At 36.3% G+C, this 19,402-nt stretch overlaps 1 protein-coding gene across 1 annotated transcript in view; it reads left to right on the forward strand.

Annotated features, from left to right (window-relative positions):
• MEOX2 (mesenchyme homeobox 2) overlaps nucleotides 1–18,686 on the forward strand; it is a 54,427-nt gene extending 35,741 nt beyond the window's left edge. Inside the window, exons 2-3 of the mRNA XM_032709554.1 lie at nucleotides 4,490–4,662; nucleotides 17,385–18,686. Of these exons, the coding sequence (XP_032565445.1) occupies nucleotides 4,490–4,662; nucleotides 17,385–17,609 (398 nt within the window). The 3' untranslated portion in view covers nucleotides 17,610–18,686. The remainder of the gene's footprint in view (nucleotides 1–4,489; nucleotides 4,663–17,384) is intronic.
• Nucleotides 18,687–19,402: the final 716 nt, after the last annotated feature.

The raw sequence follows: 19,402 nt of genomic DNA on the forward strand, positions 1-19,402 counted from the left end.
GCTGTTAGCAAAAGTGTAAAACCTGAATACTGAACAACAATTCTAGGGGTGAAATTATGATGGCCTTTTTGTCACAAATTATAAGTGGTTACTGTCACTACTCACTCCCAATATGGATGTCAGGATCTGAAAACCATCTGTAACTGCCAAAAGAACACTAGCAATCTGACTTATTTTTGAAAATTTTTTTCTGAGATTTTACATTGCAGGTATTAACTGAATGTTCATTTCTGTCTGAGAAATAAAGGTATGTCAGCTATTGAACTAATCCAACAAAAGTAGCAAATGCTTCTTGCACATTTTGCCTTTGACTATGACCATGCCTGGTTAGTAGCAGATATTTATACCATGGATATCCCAACCAGTCTCTTTTCCATGTTCAGTGACCTGTCTTTTTTTTTCCTAGGCATACATAACAAGGAAAAACACCAAAATGATCACTTTTCATATTCTGCACATAGGAGTTTGCTTGGCATGCTTCATCTGTTGATGTAGAGAGAAGGAAATAGGAACTCTGGTGGGACAATACAAATTTTGGGATTAAGAACAATCCTTTCCTTAGAGTAAAGTAGCAGTAACTTTTGAGGTTAAAGAATAGTGTGATTAGTAAATTTTTTTTTTTAATAAATTTTGAGCTATTATTAAACTCAAGAAAAATCTGAGTCTTTCCAAGATTTGTAGAACAGCCATTCATACCTTTGAATGTTTTTGCAAATGGTACCCTCTACATCAGTTACCAACAAGTATTTAATAAGGGATATTAAAGATGCTGCCTCAAGTTTTTGAAAAGTGATAAAAACAGTTCTAAGGAAGAGGTATGATCTGCATCCCTCAAATCAGTGTTTAACTGCCTACATTACTTGACATCCAAAGAACAAAGGTTTCCAAAAGAGAGACTGATAAGATACAAATACCTGCATGTAGGCTACATGTTCTGAAAGTGTGCCAGAATTTGTCTGGGAGAAGGCGGAAGACAGACAATATAGATTACTGTATTTTTCATCAAGTGGTTTGTACCATCTGTATGTATTTTACGTGTGCCTTTTGAGAGGAAAGTAGTCTAACTTAGATCCCCCTACGCTTTGTTCTCTGCCTCTACACCTACTACTTGGCATAAGATGTAGCCAGTAGAAGAAAACTAAGGTTCTTGGGACCTTTTTCTTGTCTTAGTTGCAACAGCTGCAAAACAGATGTAAGCTAACGAGTTCTGCCAAGGATCTCTTCCAAGTCTCCCACCCATTTTCCACCAAAGAGAAGCCAGTCCAGCGATATGAACAGAGTCCTGAAGGTCAGAAAGAGATGGGAGTTCCCAATCCTGGCTCTGTAGAGACTGTTAAAAAGAAACAATCAGTAAACCTGAATTTATCGCTTTGGAAATTAAAACAACCAAAAATGCTAAAATTACTCTTCCAAGCAGTACGACATCAATAGGACATTAAAAGGCAACCTGTATGTGAACCACAGCAACACTGTAAAGAGAAAGTCAGATGACACCAAGAGTTCATAACTCGTGTTCACCCAACTGGTATCCATCTAAATCTCCTTTTAGATATATTTTCAATATCTCAACTGCATTGAACAAAACACCATTGTCTTGCTGGCCATATCTTTGAAACAGATTTCCTAGGATTCCAGTTGCTCTGTTGCATTACCTTCAGTATTGAGATGGAGTCAGCTTTCTGTGTACCTGTGCCAGGTTTCTGCCTATTTCTCTAACTTCTGCTTTTAGCAATGTTTGTATATACCTTGTGGGTTGGTTTTTTTTTTTTTTTTTTTTTTTTCAGAATATCTCAACTATTACAAATTCATTTAATGATATTCTCAAAAAATAAATAAAAACCCGCAACTTTGCCACTGCATCAGTCTGGAATCTTACTACTAACAAAACTGTGGCTGTCAGGCACTTAGAATCCAGCACTGACTTGAAGGTAGTATTGAACAATGGCAGAAATGTCTAAATGACCAGCTGTCCAAGAACGCTTATATTTGCACAGGATCTGTGTGGGCTAACTGATAGCAGTTCTGAATCCTGTGTGTTCACAAAGATGAAAGACATATGCTACTCATGCCGTTATATTTCCCTTTCCTTATCCTAGTATCCCTTCCCTTTCCAGTATCCCAAGAACCTGTAACTTAGATGCTAATCACATTTGTAAATTGGGAATCATTTGCTCTGACTGTTATGAAAAAATATAAGGTTTTACTGACTGTACAGCAAATCTGTTTTCCTCATGGAACCATCCTGCAGAAAAATTGCTCGTGTTACAAGTCTCACTCCTTTACAGAGGTCAGTAACCTCCTGGGAGATGTTTGGATAGATACTCTTGAAGTTTTTCCCTTTGAATATGCACAACAGCAGTAGCTACTAAGGCTTTACACTCAAGACCCCTCTTTCTGTATCGTATCCAGCCTTATGTCTTCATTTCTAGTATTTAATTTTCAATACGGTATCATGGTCATCTATAGGTACATTATTTTTATTTAAGATCACAAGCTATAGTTTGAAAACCAGTGAGCCATGGGTCTTTCTTACAGCAAGTACTGACATGGGAAGGCTTCTTGGCTCATGGCCTCACACAGACATAGACCAAGACAGTTACAAGAGGACTTTAACAATGACTTGCATAAAATACATTTCTGTGTCATGCTGCAGATAAGGACTACGCACACCGCCTGCTTTCAAACATATACAAAACACAGCTGGTGGTATAAGAATGGTAACCCCAGATACTAAGAGTAACGATATAGGTATCTCTCTTCATTGATTTATTGGAATGCTGATATACAAGTGATCTAAATAGTATTTGGATCTTATAAGGAGGTGGCAAGACAAGAAAATTTGAAGGAATAAAAGCAATGTGCATGTTTGTGCAAGAGGAAAATGTGGAGAGAAGTTACAGTGACTCTAGTCTGCCAACTAGTATAAAGGAAGAAATGTGAATTTCTAGGTTTAAGATGGGTTTGATCTGTCAAATTTTCTGGGTAGAGTTTGGATAATAGACCTTGGCCCTCCACTGTAGTCAATGGGTCTGCCACCTAATGGGGTCCCATCCTAGGAAATCCCTACTCCAGTTCTGGTTGAACAGCTCCCAGATTCACTCAGCAATTCAGTGGATACCCTCAGTGATACAGCCAGCAGTACACTGCACATTTGAAGCAAAGTTCTGTGTTCCATGTCAGCAAAAGTAAAGAGGTTTGGTAACCTGAAGCCATTAGCTTTAAAACATTTTAAATTAATGACTATAGCACTGAGTCAAGTATCAACAGTTCTCATTAAAAAAAAAAAATCAACACCAAAGTTTCTTTCCAAGCAACAGAGTGACTGACAAAAACTGAAAACATTTTTACACCTTTATAAAATGGAGATTTGAAACCAGACTCACTAGCCAGTTGGACAGTCTCAGGCATGCCGATGATTCATCTGACACAGAGTCCCAGGGAGGGATTTCTCGCGGGCCAGGTCATTTGGATGTTGATGCACGTTTCTATTTAAATCAGCAGTCGAAGTGTGAATTAATCTGTGACATTTTTAAGATGGTTTGTGAGGCCAGAATTTGACTAATGATACTCCTACTGCTCTCCTGCTAATTTTGGATTTATAGGTATTGTATCATACCCAGACTTACAAATGTCTGGTCCTTTTTTTTTCTTTCATTTTTTTTTTTTGACTTCCACTCTCTCCTTTTTTTTTTTTTTTCCAGTTTGAACTCTTTTCATTTATTTAAACAGGTTTTGCTGACAGCAACAGAATGACTGTCACTGAGTTAGTGAGTTCAGTAGTTTGGGCTAGGACCAAATGTACCTGTTTCTGAGAGTAAAAGGAATCATGAGCGTGATAATGAAACTTTCGGCAGAGCTCCTCAGATTAGGTAGCTCAAGTGGTAGCAAATTTCCTATACTGATACTAGCAGTGGCAAAAAGTTCTTAGCCTGTACCATAGCATAAGCAGGAGAAGATCCCATGGACATGCTCACCAGTTTCTTTTTGATGTGTGTTCAATTTCCTATGCTTTGTCTGTTAGCTTTCCCTGAAAGTTTTATTGGACTAAACCCTAAAGTGTATGCTTTAAAACAGAGCTTTGGCTTAAGGTATTAGCAAAATGATAGGAGAGAGATTCTTGAAGTATTACTCATTAAAACACTAATCAAATGATACACATCCTGTACCGGTTGGATGCACTGAGAGTTGCCAGAAGTGGGAAACAATTGAAGCTTTGCAGAAATTCTACAGAGAATTGTTAGAAAATTAAACACTGCAGGATTTTAAGCTAAAGTTTGACGTGTGTGAATGGAAGCAGCAGCTCACGTCTGCCAGATTACTGCTGCTTTCCTGATTTACAGCAAAGAATCCATAGGAATGAAAGCAAGAGTGTGTTTCTGTGAGAAGAAAGTTTGAAGAATTTAATTTTACCTTGTTGTTATCTTCAGGCTTGTTTCTTATTTAGCTGTACACTTGTCATTACAACCATTTTTGCACTTTTTTTTTTCAGATTCCCAAGAAGGAAACTACAAGACAGAGGTCAACAGTAAACCCAGGAAGGAAAGGACAGCTTTCACCAAGGAGCAAATAAGAGAGCTAGAAGCAGAATTTGCTCATCATAACTATTTGACCAGGCTGAGACGATATGAGATAGCAGTAAACCTTGACCTCACTGAAAGACAGGTATTGATGCAAAATAATGGACTGTAAATGCTCACTCACTATGTACCAGTGGTTAGTAGTTCCTCACAGCAGAGTTCTTGTTTATTGTACTAATAGTTATGTTGATATATCAGATTGAATGTTTTCAGAAAATTATATACATTTATTATCTCTCTGCTATGCAAGTAATTTATATTTTTATATGCACCACTGACAAGATTAGTTTCATCTATTAGGCAGAGATAGAAGGTAAAAGCACGAGTAATATATCTGTTAGACCAGGGCACATCTTTTCTAATCTGTCCACACTAGTGTCTCTGAGGAGGTGGTAAGTCCAACATACTATATACAGAAACAGTTGATTTGTCTGCATGCAACAAATATGAGCATCTTGGTTCAGTCTATTAAATATTACAGTTGCCATTTATCCAGAGTTTCAGAACATCCTGTTTCCAGATGGCAGCAAGAGTGGGAACACCAGCAAAACTGGAATAAAGGCATTTTAAACCACTTTATCTTACCCTGCTCTGTGAAAGCAAAGGAGATGATGGAATTTCTTATCACTGTTGTTGGTTTCCTGCTCACCAAACCCTGGTCCGGGAAACACTTCTGCATGTGCTTGTATTTCATCATGCATGTTGTCACATTGATTTCTAATGGAAATATCCACATTATGCATGTACTGAAGTGTTTCAGGATCTCATCTCTAGACACTGTATTGGTAGTGAAGTCACATTTCAAATAATTACATCAACATACGCATTTAAAAAACGTGTTTTAGTCAAGAAGTTTAGAATACTGGCTTCAAGTACACCAAATCTGATGAAATACTACCTACAGTTTTATTATTAAAATGGAAAGCTTTTTGCCCACTGATGGACAGTCATTCTTTCTTCAGAAATCAATATTAGATTGAGGGATTGCTTTAGACGCAATCAGTAAGATGATGATATACTCAAAGGAAGGTATATCAAATAGCATGATAATTTGTGAACTCTGCATGTAAGAAGGTTTGCCCTTTTCTTGAGTTTCATTAACACCTGCTGTAAGCAAAAATCTAGCCATGAAGACACATTTACTCACACAAGCAAATGCCACAGTTTTTTGGGTTTTTTTGAAAGCTTGTAGAGAGTGGCTGTCCATTCAGTCTTGTCAAAGAATACAGCAATTTCTTGTTTGACTTGACCACATTTCCCAGGTTCCACTGGGGTAATTTTCAGTTACTTAAATATGGTTGTTATATTTGTGAAGCACACCATTTTGTATCAACTAATAGATAAAGTTTTGCCTTTTTTATTTCACTGCCTAAGGTAATCTGAGGAAAATAGATTAATTTTCACACTTGATTTTGACAGCTGAGGGGAGGAGGAGTGAATTCTTGTCTCAGTGACAAAGGTAGAGTCAGTGTGAAACTGAAAAATAAGAAATAAATTTTAAAAAAGATTTGCTGGCCACTTTAATGGGAACCAATGAGCTGAATTCAGAATATATATCCCTATATTTTATAATGATGAATTTTGCCTGGAATTTAACTGTTCTCCCTAATACATTCCACAGTCTTTTCTTCAAAGATCGCGTCGAGTAGTACAACTAAATGAAGAGACATTTCACTATCCTAAAGGAATAGTTACTCTAAAAGCATTTTACATACTGAAAAGTGACAATTAAATATTGAATATTGTCTCTGGAGGAGAAAAGGCAGCCCAGCTACATGAGTGCAGAGAATTCATTTAAGTCATGAGAGTACTCGCTATTTTCTAGCTGTCACAAAATGTCAGTTTTAAGCATTCTGCTGATAATTGTGATAATTTCTATAGAATTGTCATTAGTCTATCTAAGTATGTAATCTAATTCTTCTCTGCTTCCTCAGATTATCACAGAGTGACAACTGAGCTGCTAGAGATAACTCCCTTCCTTCCTGTTTTCCTGCCTTCCTTCCTGCCTTCCTGCTTAACACCACCCTTGCTTAGGAAAAGGAAAGCATTAAGATTTTTAGTTTGATAGAATCCAGTTCGGTATCTTGCCACAGTAAAATGGTCTGAGAGAAGAAGAAGAAAAGAAAAAAAGCAAAAAGAAAAAAAGTAAAAAGAAAATGGAAAGGAAATTCTGGACATATGTTTCAGTTTCTGAATTATACTAAGCCAAGTAATGTTGTAAACTAGGAATGTCTCTTTTAAATCAGCTATACTGCTTTGATGGAAAAATGGTGTAAATAGGCAGGGATCCGGGTGTGGGTTTCCATGGTATATGGCAGACTTCAGAAGCTGAATGCTGTAAATCAAAAGAATTGACTCTTCTTGCATGCTTGTTTTACATCAACATTCCTTCATCGACTTACAAAATACTTCAGGGTGAGTGTAGTGTGACACTAATATTTCTTTTCTCTCCAGTTAAGAGAATGAACTTGGATTCAGGACCTGTCTTTCCATCATTACCAGAATGAATTATTATTATTGAGATAACAACACTTATTTGCATACTTACTACTGTTACTACTTTTTTTTAACTAGCTGTCCCAATAGATCATATTTGATACCAACCTTAAACAAGTGCAACAATATGAACTAAAATATATTGACAGAAAGAAAGCCTTGCACACTCCCTCTCCCTACCCTCATGGCCTTTCCAGTGAGGTAGCATGTTTAGAAAATTGCTATTTGTGGAACAGTTTTCCTTTACTATTTTCCACCCAAAGCTGCATTGCAGAAAATGGTACTTTATAGTTCCTTTGCTTGAAAGTAGTAGTAGTTCCTTTCTTTGAAATAAATGAACGCACAGGTGATGGCCTTGATCTCATCACAGGCTATAGACCTCTTTGTGTTGGAAGCTTTCTTGATCTCTCATGAAACACTGAATTTGCACACAGAGAATTGAAACTTGCTTCAGATAATACAATGACAAAAAACTAGAAGTGGGTATTAGATGATCTAACGTATCTGCTCAGAAAATAGGTTTGAGAGCAGACCTAACCCCTGATGGGGGTGCTATTTGTTTAGCATTATTGTTTTCACTAGGATTTTAGAAAATTACAAGCATATTATTCAGAGACAGAAAACCAAAAAATAATCTGGGAAAAGTATTGTTGGGTCATCCTAAAGTTACAACTTTCAGTTATTTCCCAAGATGTGAGATAAATCACGGTGCCTATTATCTTAAGAAAGCTCTATCTTCCTCTTGACTGTAGTGATAATTTCAACCATACGTCGCAGCTTAAAAGAGCCACTGACCAACTAGCACTTCATAATTACCTTTCTGTCATTTAAACAAGCTGCAGAGAAAAACGTCTGACCATATTTAAAAAGCTGTATAAGGGTATTCAAGTGTTCTACAGTCATCAAAGTAAGGCTCCATTTGACTTTTGAAATAACTTACAAGATCAGTTCAAACATAACTTACAAGATCAGTTCAAACATAAATGGCTCATGGAAGGCCTTTTCACAAAATAATAATGAAAAAAAAACCCCTCACAACATATGGATCGGGAGAAGGAAGTAATCCTATCACTCCCTTGAAAGGAAACCCAAGTTACAAGACAGGAGGATGAAATGAAATAAGTGCCTCAATTGCCTAGATAATAAGAGTGCACTTTGAGAGCATTATAAGCACATCTGGTGGTAGGATGGCTCTATTATGTTACTGTAAGCATTCCATAAATATAGGTACATATAATTCCTGCTCCATCTCCTATAGAGTGCACTCACAATCCCAGCTCAGCCTGCAGTTAATAATTTTCAGCTGGCAGGCCTTTACTATATTTTGAAGAGCTAGTTAGACTAAAAACTATCTTAGCTCCCTAGATATTTGTAACCTTGACAAGCGCATTCTTGGCTTTTTTGTACATCCAGATAAACTTGGAGAAAGTTCCATGCAGACTTTTTAATATCTCACTGTGGGATGAGGAGAGGAAGCAGCTGCAGTGGGGTATCAGAGGCGTGGCAAAATGGACATTTTTATGGAGTTGATCCTGCCAAATATAGAAAGAGTAGGAGATCTTTCCACCTCGCAAGATCTTTTTGCATGGAGCTAATCAAAAGAGTAATGTTGCAGTTCTGCAGGCTAGCTAAGGTTACCGGAATAAATAATCCAAATATGCTTCTGTTTGCCAACATAAATGGAAAATCCCACCTAGTCAGATTAAATTCTGCTGGTGGTAATGAGAAGGTTTATTTCTTCTCAACTTTAATTTCCAATATCTGCCCAGAAGCCACCAATCATTTATAAAAGGCCTAAAGCCACTGATTTTACATAGACAAAGGACAAAATCTTGTCAAAATGAAGAGTGCTTTTGTATTTGTGTTTGGCTTCCATGCATGTGGTACCAACTTGGGATGAGTGACAAAGGAAGAAGCTTTGTGATGCCTTTTTCTACCAGAAATGGAAGCAAACAGTGCTACTATTTAAACTATACTTTGATATAGTACCATAACCCCCACTGTAGCATTGCATTTTTATGACCATACAAATACTAAATGAAGTTTACCATTAGAAAAGTTTCCTTCAGACCTGGTTATCTGAATGTTTCATCACAAATGACTTCATTAAAATCCTTCTCAGCATTGCAGAGCTTCAGGGAAGATAATCACTGCATTTTTTAGACTTGAGTGTTAAGGTAAGAGTAGCGTTCTTTAGTCACCCAGGTGAGAAACCAGGGAGTTCCACATTCTGCAATCATGTGTTTGTTCTGCACAGCCTCTGGAAGTGTAAATGTCTCTCCATGCCTCACACAGCATGACTAGTTTTCCTACTTTAGGAAGCTAGTTTTCTGAGGTTAGGTGGTGAAATCATTCCCCTGTATACTTTCAAACAAAATACGACTGAATTGACAGGACAGGCTTGACCATATCTGTCTGATCTGTCACACTGTCACATCTTCTCTGAAAGGCAGCTGCTCATTCCATGTTTCTATGTGTTAAGCACTCTTCATACACACACTATAATAATGAACCTATGTGGCTTGAAATCCTTTGGATTTTTTTGTTTATTTACTGTGACATTCTCAATAAAATAAAACTTAGGTATTTGTTTTGAGCAGTATAAATACCAGCAGTAAGAGTTACTGTTCTTTCTTAGAAAAGAATGCACCTAGAAAACTTAATAACTTGTGCATAATTTTGATTTGTACAATAATTCTTTTTTAAAAAGTATATGACAAAACTTCAATCAGCATATTTACTTTTGCAGTACTGATTAAATTCAAACAAGCATTTCCAAATGCAAGTGCATCAAGCTGTTAGTTGTGAATGTACCCTACACCGGCAGAGAAACCATGTGAGGTTCTGGGTGGGGAGAAAGCTCTGTATGTGCCAAACAGCCCATGTAATATAAAATGCAGCTCATATGGTGTGTGAGGCTCTGACATTACCTGTCCTTGCCCTTTCTTAGACTCAAGTTGAGAAAGATGCACCTTCTTCTGTCACCTGTTTAAGGAGAGAGGATCTTTTAAGGTTTGTCATTTGTGGGCACTTTAAGAAATAGAAGAAATCTGTTGGGAACAAATGACATTAGAGGTTAAAAATGAACATGTAGAATAAAGAACATATTTTTTATGCAGGCCATTGAAAAATGTAAAATCTCTTTCTAGTTTCACTGGTTTCTACTCTTCAAGTCATTTGCCTTTCTTTGTACGAAAGCAGTAACAGAAAGAAGTACCAGCATACTCATCCGAAAGCCAGTCTTGATTACGTGCAATTTTTTGACTTTCACATTCAGCTGACCTGTGCAAAATGGGTGCACAGTGATGCAGATTAGAATTTTTTTTTACTATGAAATAAAATACGTGCGAGCAATTTATGGAGGTAAATGTCTACACAAAGAAGAAGAAAGTTTAGCTAAAGATGATCTTCCCCAAGAATTAAGTTTTCCACCATTTGTTTCTTCTGTAGATTTAGAATCACAGAATCATAGAACCATGGAATTGTTTGGCTTGGAAAGGACCTTAAAGATTATCTAGTTCTAACCCCCCTGCCATGGGCAGGGAACCCTTCACTAGACCAGGTTGCTCAGATCTCCATCCATTCTGGCCTTGAACACCTCCAGGGACAGGGAGTTCACAATCTCTCTGGGCAACCTGTTCCAGTGTCTCAGCACTCTTACAGTAAAGAATTTCTTCCTAATAGATAATCTAAACCTACTCTCCTTCAGCTTAAGACCATTCTCCCTTGTCCTATCACTATATGCCCTCATCAAAAGTCCCTCACCATCCTTCTTGTAAGCCCCCTTTAGGAACTACACACATGTAAAAAAATTGGATGAAAGCAGACTCTAAAAAGATATATTACAGGAGAATAAGGTAGAGGGAGTTCTAGCAGCAGATTGCCTTTCTTTGCCTTTGACCAGAAAGAGAAAGACTAATTATTATAAAAAATATTTCCTTAGACTATGTAAAACAAGTCAGTAGGAGGAAGGAACATGCAATAGTATGCCCCTTTCTGCTTAAGGTATGCTAACTGTGAAACCTACTTTGGAGAGATTTTGAATAGGAAGGGTTAACTGCTTGATCATGAAATCAGTTTTGAAGATCATTGGTGGAGAAGGTGGCAGTTATTTGGATGGAGTAGCAGGGAGGTAAACTGAGTGCTCCCAAAGACTTCTGAAACTGTAATGAAGTACTACCATCACTGCTGTCCTCTGAAATATAATGTCTATTCTATCCCTGTCTAAACGTGGGAGGTAGAAAGGAGAATGTGTCACCTAAGCAGTACCCAAACCTCAACTGACTTGTATGTAATGATAAACCAGAACTCACTCACTCCTACACCTTCCTGGGTGCCAAAAGCTCCAGCTGTCCTTTGTGCACCTGCCAAAACCTCCCCTTTTTCTCAACAGCTGCTGCAAAGAACTTGTACACACTCAGTGCAAAGTCCTGTAATTTAACACAGAGCAGATCTCTTTAAATCAGTGAGCAGGTGACTTAAGTAATTTTAATCGAAGGTTCTGATACTACTCATTAATTTCCAAAGAGAAGTTATGGATTTTGATAATATTTTATAACAACTAAGAAGACATTTAATACTCAGATTTATTTAAGCTGGTTTTAATATTCAAAATATATTTAAGATATTTAAGAGAGTTTTTTTTTGGAATAGAAATTGGAATTCCTTTAAATTATACAGGTAAAAAAAATTAGTTTAATTTAATAAAACTACCTTAACTTACTCTCCCCCATGCATCCAGCATGACTGAAATACAGGATCGATTTAAAATTTCATGTTATCTTTATTTATTGAACTGATAATTATGACTACCATTTCTGTAAACATTTTAAATCAATAGATTTAATTTTTCCAATACTTATATTTATTTATAGGAAAAGAAACTTCTGGTTGTACATTTCTGTTTGGTTTTATAAGTTTGCTGAATAAACTACCATGAAAATACTATCTCTATATATGCAAAAAAAAGTAAGCTTCAGCTGTAAACACCAGTGATTTCTGTAAAGTTCAGGAGTTTGACTTTCCTTAAAACTTGGTAGCCTAAGAGTACTATCTAAAAATAACAGGGATGTTTTCAAAGCCAAAGCAGGTCAGAAATAAACCTCATTTTTTTAAATTTTGAAAACTTGGGTTACTTCTTGCTATTCATATGTTTGTCCATATTAGAGGAAAGCAAATTGACAGATTTAAAAATAATTAAAAAAAAAAAGAAAATGGACAATGGAGGACCAGGGCAGAATGCTTAAAAGGCTTGATGGTTTGGTTTTCATGACATATTTAGTTATAATAAAACATGGAATTTAGGATACTGACTTCAAAGACTCTTAGAAATATGCATCTCTTAAAGCAAAATAAGTTTCAACTGGCAGTCGCTTTGCTTTCTAATTTTTAAGGTTTTTGAGATATCAGGCCTGAAATTTTAATCTTGTTTGGGACTCCTGCCACTAAAACCTGGATTAGAAACCTAATTTTAGGAAAGCCTCTTTCATTTCAGAGAAGAGCTTTTTTAAAGAGAAAGTCTTTTTTCTTAAAGGAGGAAAGACAGCAGACAGTGCAACTAAGGTAGTTTGAATTCAGTCATGCTTTAATTTTTAAGTCAGTTTTTCTTTAAGTTAATGTGATTGAAGAGCTCTGCTGAAGGAGGAGCATTAAATCAGAAGTTTAGGAAACATGCTCATTTTGAACCAAAATGATGTGCTGATGTCTACATCAGGAAGTTGTATTAAAGATACACGTGAAAGACAGCACATCATGTGGCCCTAAAGACTACCAAGGATCTTTTATCATAAGTATATAACAATTAATTTGGCAATGTAGACACTAACAATGTCAACCTCCTTGTTTTGACTCTCCTCCTGTGATTACTACAGAGTAGGTCCTAAAATAAATTGGACACAGCAAAAACATTTATCTTGTACATCAGGAAAAATCTAATAAATAATTTACTCGTATCTTAAGTAACAGTCTAATCATCAGATGTGGAGATGCAGATGCTAAACAACTTGTTGACTAAGGGAAAAGAAACAGGGCTTTCGTGCCATAAGCAGATGTGCTCAATAGACTGGATCATAAGTGCTGATTTAGAAACAGCTGTTAATGCTACCATCATCTTTAATATAGTTCATTTCCCTCCACTTCCTTTGTTTTCTGTACATACATATGCTTGCTCTATACAGTCAAGTTGTGCTAGTCAGAGGGTGGAGAAGAGGGTTATTTTAATAAATAGTAAGCAATCAGGACCTGATTCTGGCAGGTGATGAGCACTCTCAGATCCTGTTGGAGCTAATAGACTTGAAAAATAGCATATAAAGTTTCATAAATTCTATAGTATTAATTTTACCACAGTAGATCTTTAAACTACTTTAAAAGGATATAATTTTTTGCAAAAGTTGTAAATGGCACCAGCTAGTTATTTTACTGGGAAAAAGTTCAAGAGTTTTTCAAGTTCACTTCAGTAAGGATTTATCTTCACTCTCTATTTTTATTTTAATATTTCTTTGTTTTTCTTTTACTCAGTCGCTCTCCTTTCTGTGTCTCTTGATCTTTCTATTCTATTCTATTCTATTCTATTCTATTCTATTCTATTCTATTCTATTCTATTCTACTCTATTCTGTTCTATTCTATTCTCTCTCCTTTATCTTTGTCCTCTTTCCTTTTTGTTTCTCAGGGTGTTTTGTTCTGATTCATGTTTTGTGCAATACCTGTAAATTTTAAATGAGTTCTGTGTTTAAAAAGCATGGTTTTCCATGAATCCAGATAAATCGGTGCTCTGAAGTACTTAACACAAAGTTTGATTCACTTCCTATTACTAAAATATAGATGGATCACATATCAGTAACAACTATATCCTCCATAAGTGACTCTTCAGTTCCAAAGGAAGTTCATAATTCCAATATCTAAATTTGATCTCTAGAGGAAATAACAAGTGAAGTACCTGTCTCATATTATTAGCACATGAGCATTAAAGTCTTCATCTAGAGTCTATTGAGCTGCATGGAAAAACTCAAATTGACATTCGTACACTTTGGATCAGGTCAAACTGGACTTTAGTACTTTATAATGGAGGACATAAAGAAATATATATAAAAAATATCTAATGTATTCCCTCATATCAGAGTCCTGCTGTACAGTAATGCAACAAATTGTATCAAAATAAACTCATAATATTTTCAATAATAAACATCACTATAGCTTTTGAAAATAATCTTTGATGTACCAAATAAAGACATTTCTTTTTTTATATTCTCTAAGTAAACAAGATGCAGTTTATTTAGTCATTTACAAAAAAAGCCTTTTTTAACTTTTTTTTTCTTTTTAACACTGTTACCATTTTCTCTTTATGGGAAGGCTATATGCCAGTCAGTAGTACATTTTATTCAGTGGGATTGTCAATGTTCCCGCCTTTCTTCTACACTCAAGAGAACGCATGCAAAGGTACCTGGAGTCCTTTTAGCCTGATTTTTCTCAAATGCCATGTTTCCCAGACCGTGAGTCGTGTGCAAACATAGCATTGCATGCTGGATACTCCGAGGAATATGTAAATGGATCTCACACTTATGCTTGAAAAGGGAAGTCATCATCCTTTAATTCATTTATATCAACTAATATGCAGACACTGACCTCAGCTCATCCCTGGTGGAGGCACTTCGAGGCACGATCCTATGAACTAATCTGAGGGCAGGTGATCTGAGTGAAGAAGTACTCCCCAGCCTGGCATCCGCTACTTATTATTACCTGGAAGCTGGTGTCAAACAGTTCTCTTGGGTTTAACGCTCAAGGAGACAGACTCCTCTCAACTCTGCTATTGTGACTGGAATTCTAAAAAGCAGAAGCAAAATATATTGTAATAAAAAATGGAAAACAACAACAAAAGTTATTTATTAAACTGGAGTAGAAAACTGTCAAAAAATGTCAACTCAGAAGATGTGAGAGTTTAGCTTTGTCTATGAGAGAAAAATAATGAGCACCTGCATCAGAAACCAGGCAGTAATTATCCTGCTCACCCCTATTCCGTCCAGGATAGTTTCTGACAATGGTTGTAGGAGTACTAGCTTCAATTTCTCAAGTATCCAAAAATAAACTGGTTGCATCTGGAAGGCTGTTTGCTTGGATGTCTCCTGGTCCAGTCAGTTAAAGTAGGTTGCATCCAGGCTGTGCACTGAAATTTTAGCTTCAAATGTATCATCATCTATACATTATTATTTTGTTTTACGATTTCAGGGCTGTCAATTATTCTGTGAATGTTCAAGGACATAAAAATATCCAGAGAATTTCTCACATCTTTTAACAATTACTCCAAGCCTGTAGTTTCTTACCAAATAAAATTCTTTTGGCCCTTATTTCAGAAGAAATGTGATAATATCCCATGGTACTGGGTTGAATCCAAAATGTTTTTTTTTTTTTTGATGTTTAGGTTATTGCTGAAGTTGCATCTACTGCACTATCTTGCATCAGCAGAGTAGTGCCTTTTGCAAGGGAAACTTCACTGTTAAAAAAAACCCAAACCCACAATCAAAAAACTAAAGAAAATAACATCATAACTTCTCCCAGAATGCTGCCCTTTTGAAGACACTGTTTTCATGGACACTTCTGACAGCAGTCCTGAGTGTGATAATTTCCAACATCACAGTAGCCAGTAATATTTACACTCATTTTATTTTACAAGGCAGATTCTTTGGCTCTGATGAGTTGACTAGGGGAAAAGATGTGCTGTGTTTTAAGGCTCTTAACTAACCTGGAATCATTTCGCTCTGTTCCCAAGTGATTTGCTTTAACAGCTCACTTTGATTTTAGCAGGAATATAGAGTATTAAAAAAATAAATATACCTTTCTTCCTTCCCACGTACGTACACAAAGATAGTGACGTAATCTATCAGTTCAGTTGTAGTAAAATTCTAATGTAAAATTCAAAGCGATAGTAAAGGTTAAACACTGTGATGTTTCCTGGATGTGTAAGACAGATTCAGCAAAACAGCATTTTTGTGGCTCTATTACTCATGTTGTACAATATGTCCTGCTGTGCCTGTTCCTTGCTGTTTCTTTTAGAACTCTGAAACACATTCTGCTTAACGCAGCAGAGGATATACCAACATTGCAAGCTTTCTTGCTTTCTTTCCAAGTGAAATGTTGCAGACATTGTTTATTTTTCTGTGGAACCTTAATCTGAAGAGCTGCACAAGATTTTTCAGCAACGTTAAATGAATCAAACTGAATAATATTCTATTCATACTGTTTTCGGTGACAATACTTTAAGTTGATCTGAAATCAGTCTTTAATCCAGTCTAATATACTTAACAGATGCTATGCACATCTTTTATTTCTTTACTTTTCTTTTGGCTATTGAAAAAAAAAAAAAGTCCTTGTGGTTTGCAGTGCAAATAATTTTGGTTTACTTCTCCCTCATATATTTCCATACAGAGAAGGGGAGGAGGGGAAATGAATTTCAGCTGGAGTAAAATCTTGGGGTTTAATGTGACTTAAACACAGATACATTTTTAATCTTCCATGCTATGAATTTCTTTTTCATTCTTATCTGAAATTATTAGCTAATTTTGATTCAAATTTATAAATGTCGTGCCCTCTGACTTTGAGGATATTTGTTTTCTGAAAAATCTGACCGGGGTCTATGGCTAAATGTCTCAGAATCAAGGATGAGTTGACTAGAATGATTTAAACACATCTGTGAAATAGACAGGGAAGTCTTAAGTTTGAATGCTAAGAATATTCTTTCAGATACTTCAACAAATTTAAAAAAAAAAAAAAGTGCTTTTAAACTGCTGCACCTGAAACTCACCACCAATTTGCAGAAACAAAACAGAAAGCAATGCCAACTTTTCAGTGTTAAGTTCCTTTCCAAAGTAACTACCCTTCTATGAAGGGTACTCTGTTACTTGAAATGCACGTTTTTTTGCACAGTCCCTCGATGGGAAACATTTTGCCTTTGTTTCTCTCCCTGAGAAATGGCATTAATATGTTTTTCAAGAGTTACCTGAACTTTTTAATGTTTTGTAAAGGGCTCTGAGATCTTCCCATGGAGCTGTCTGCAGCAGATAGCCTAGCTGTCTTCCCACAGTAACCCCTTTTCCTCCTTTGCCGTCATTATCATCATATCCGCAGTGTTTACGTCCTATCCAACACTGGACTGCCTGATCTTCAAGGAAGGCTTGCTAAGCTTTTTACCATACAGCCAGAAAGGCACATTAAAAAAAAGAAGAAAAAATCCCCAAGTACTGCGCTACAGATAGAAAGTTCATTATTACCTTCAGTGACCCCATCTTTTTTTTTTCTTGTTGTGTCCTTTTTCTGTGAAGGTAAAAGTTTGGTTCCAGAACAGACGGATGAAGTGGAAGCGGGTAAAAGGGGGCCAGCAAGGGGCAGCGGCCCGGGAGAAGGAACTGGTGAATGTGAAAAAGGGCACGCTGCTCCCCTCCGAGCTCTCTGGCATCGGCGCAGCTGGTCTCCAGCACACAGGGGACTCACTAGCGAACGACGACAGCCACGACAGCGACCACAGCTCTGAGCACGCACACTTATGATACACAGAGAGTGCCCCAGCTCCGTTCTCAGGAAAGATGCTTTGCTGGCAAGCCTTACACAGGCATCGTTTACTTATGCAAGTGACTCTGGCAATGATTTTTAAAGTTGTTATGGAAAATTCAGGCTTATTGTGTCTGCTTTTCTCGATTTTTAGATGGTTTACAGTAAGTGCCATGTCTTAAAGGTGCCTCAAGAGTGGAGAAGTGGAAGACAAACTTACTTTGAACATTCCAGATTTGTTTGTCGTGTTTATGACAGCGGGCAGGTATTTTTGCTTTAGCTTGCACTGAAAATTACATTGCTCTCGACAGATGTTATATTCTGAAAACCACAGTGCCACAAAATCACTATCTAGTGGATAAGAAATGTATTTTAACTCTGTATATATTTACCTTACAGCATTTTCCTGTCTTCACTAATTTTTAGCAATGCATTCATATTAGCTGATGGCAATAGTCACTCATGACAATAAATGGCTTTTTGTCTCTTTATCTTTGTTTTGTTTTTCCAAAGACATACAATACATGCAGATACTTTTGTTCAAGTAAAGAACATTACAATAGTGTCTGCTAGGACACATCCTTGTATGACAGACAAAACAAACCTTATGTTGCATTTACTATCAACTGCTGCTAATAGGGTATTATTAAACTTACCTAGCTCTTCAATTCTTCCTATCTTATAACTGCAAAAAGTGATTTTTAGGATCATAAGGATAGTCCAGTAACCTGCCAAAAATGTCATGTTCCACTCATGCTCAGTGGAAACTTTCCAAAGGATTATTAATTTCTACTTTTTCATGATTGAGTACATTGATAAATACTGACATTTTGTAGAAATTTTGTTGCTTCGTATTCAGTTTAAAAACCAGCAGATAAACTGAAAGTTATTATCAACTGCTTATGTTGGTAGAAATCAAAATATGAAGGTAACTATATTGTGTCCCATGTGTAAAATCAAGACACATTTTCTGTTATAAGCTTTTGTGTACATACAGGCAAATACCAAACCCCAAAATTTAATGCAAAACATTGATTGTACTTTGTAAAGAAATATGTTTAATAAATAATCATTTTTAAATAATTCTTGTCTTTCTACAGTGATTTCATAGGATTCTAAAAGTGATTTTTGCCTAAGCAGCTGTCTTTTTTGAGTCTTTCAGAACTTAGTCTGTCTGGGGGCAACAGAAAGCTGTTTTCAAATTTAGGCTTTTAATCTTGGGTAAACCTTTTACCTTGATCCACTTGGGAAACTTTTTCCTTTAGCAAAAAAAATTTAACTGGCAGCTAATGATGCCTTCAGCCAAAACCAACAAGAGTCTGTTCAACCCTTTTTCCAGATTTAGAGCAAATGTGAAGGGCTATTTTGTTGAAGCTTGTTGAAATGGATGAAAGGGAATAAATATCAGGAAGGGATGCATGCTTGCATTATCATGCCTTTGTTCAGTAAAGCTGTTCAGGAGAAAAAAAAAATAAATCAGATTAATTGGACTGGGTAGTGCGATAGAAGGAGATGGGTGAAAGAAAGAGGGAGCAAAAACTGTGCATATCCTAGTAAATACTTGTAAACATTCACTGAAGCTCTGCTATGTGGAGCAGTAGGACATCATAAAAGTTAAATGTAATCAAGAACTCTGTGTCTATTTTCCAAATCCTTTCCAATGCAAGTTTGATCTTTCTTGCACATTGTTTTCATGACCATTTTAGTTTAAAATATCCAAGCAATGGGTACTTAATTTCTTAAAAGACTTCAGAGTATTAATTGATTCCAGCAGTTAAAGAACTTTGCATCT

The sequence above is a fragment of the Chiroxiphia lanceolata genome, chromosome 1 (genome assembly GCF_009829145.1).
Source record: "Chiroxiphia lanceolata isolate bChiLan1 chromosome 1, bChiLan1.pri, whole genome shotgun sequence".
NCBI classification, from domain to species: Eukaryota; Metazoa; Chordata; class Aves; order Passeriformes; family Pipridae; genus Chiroxiphia; species Chiroxiphia lanceolata.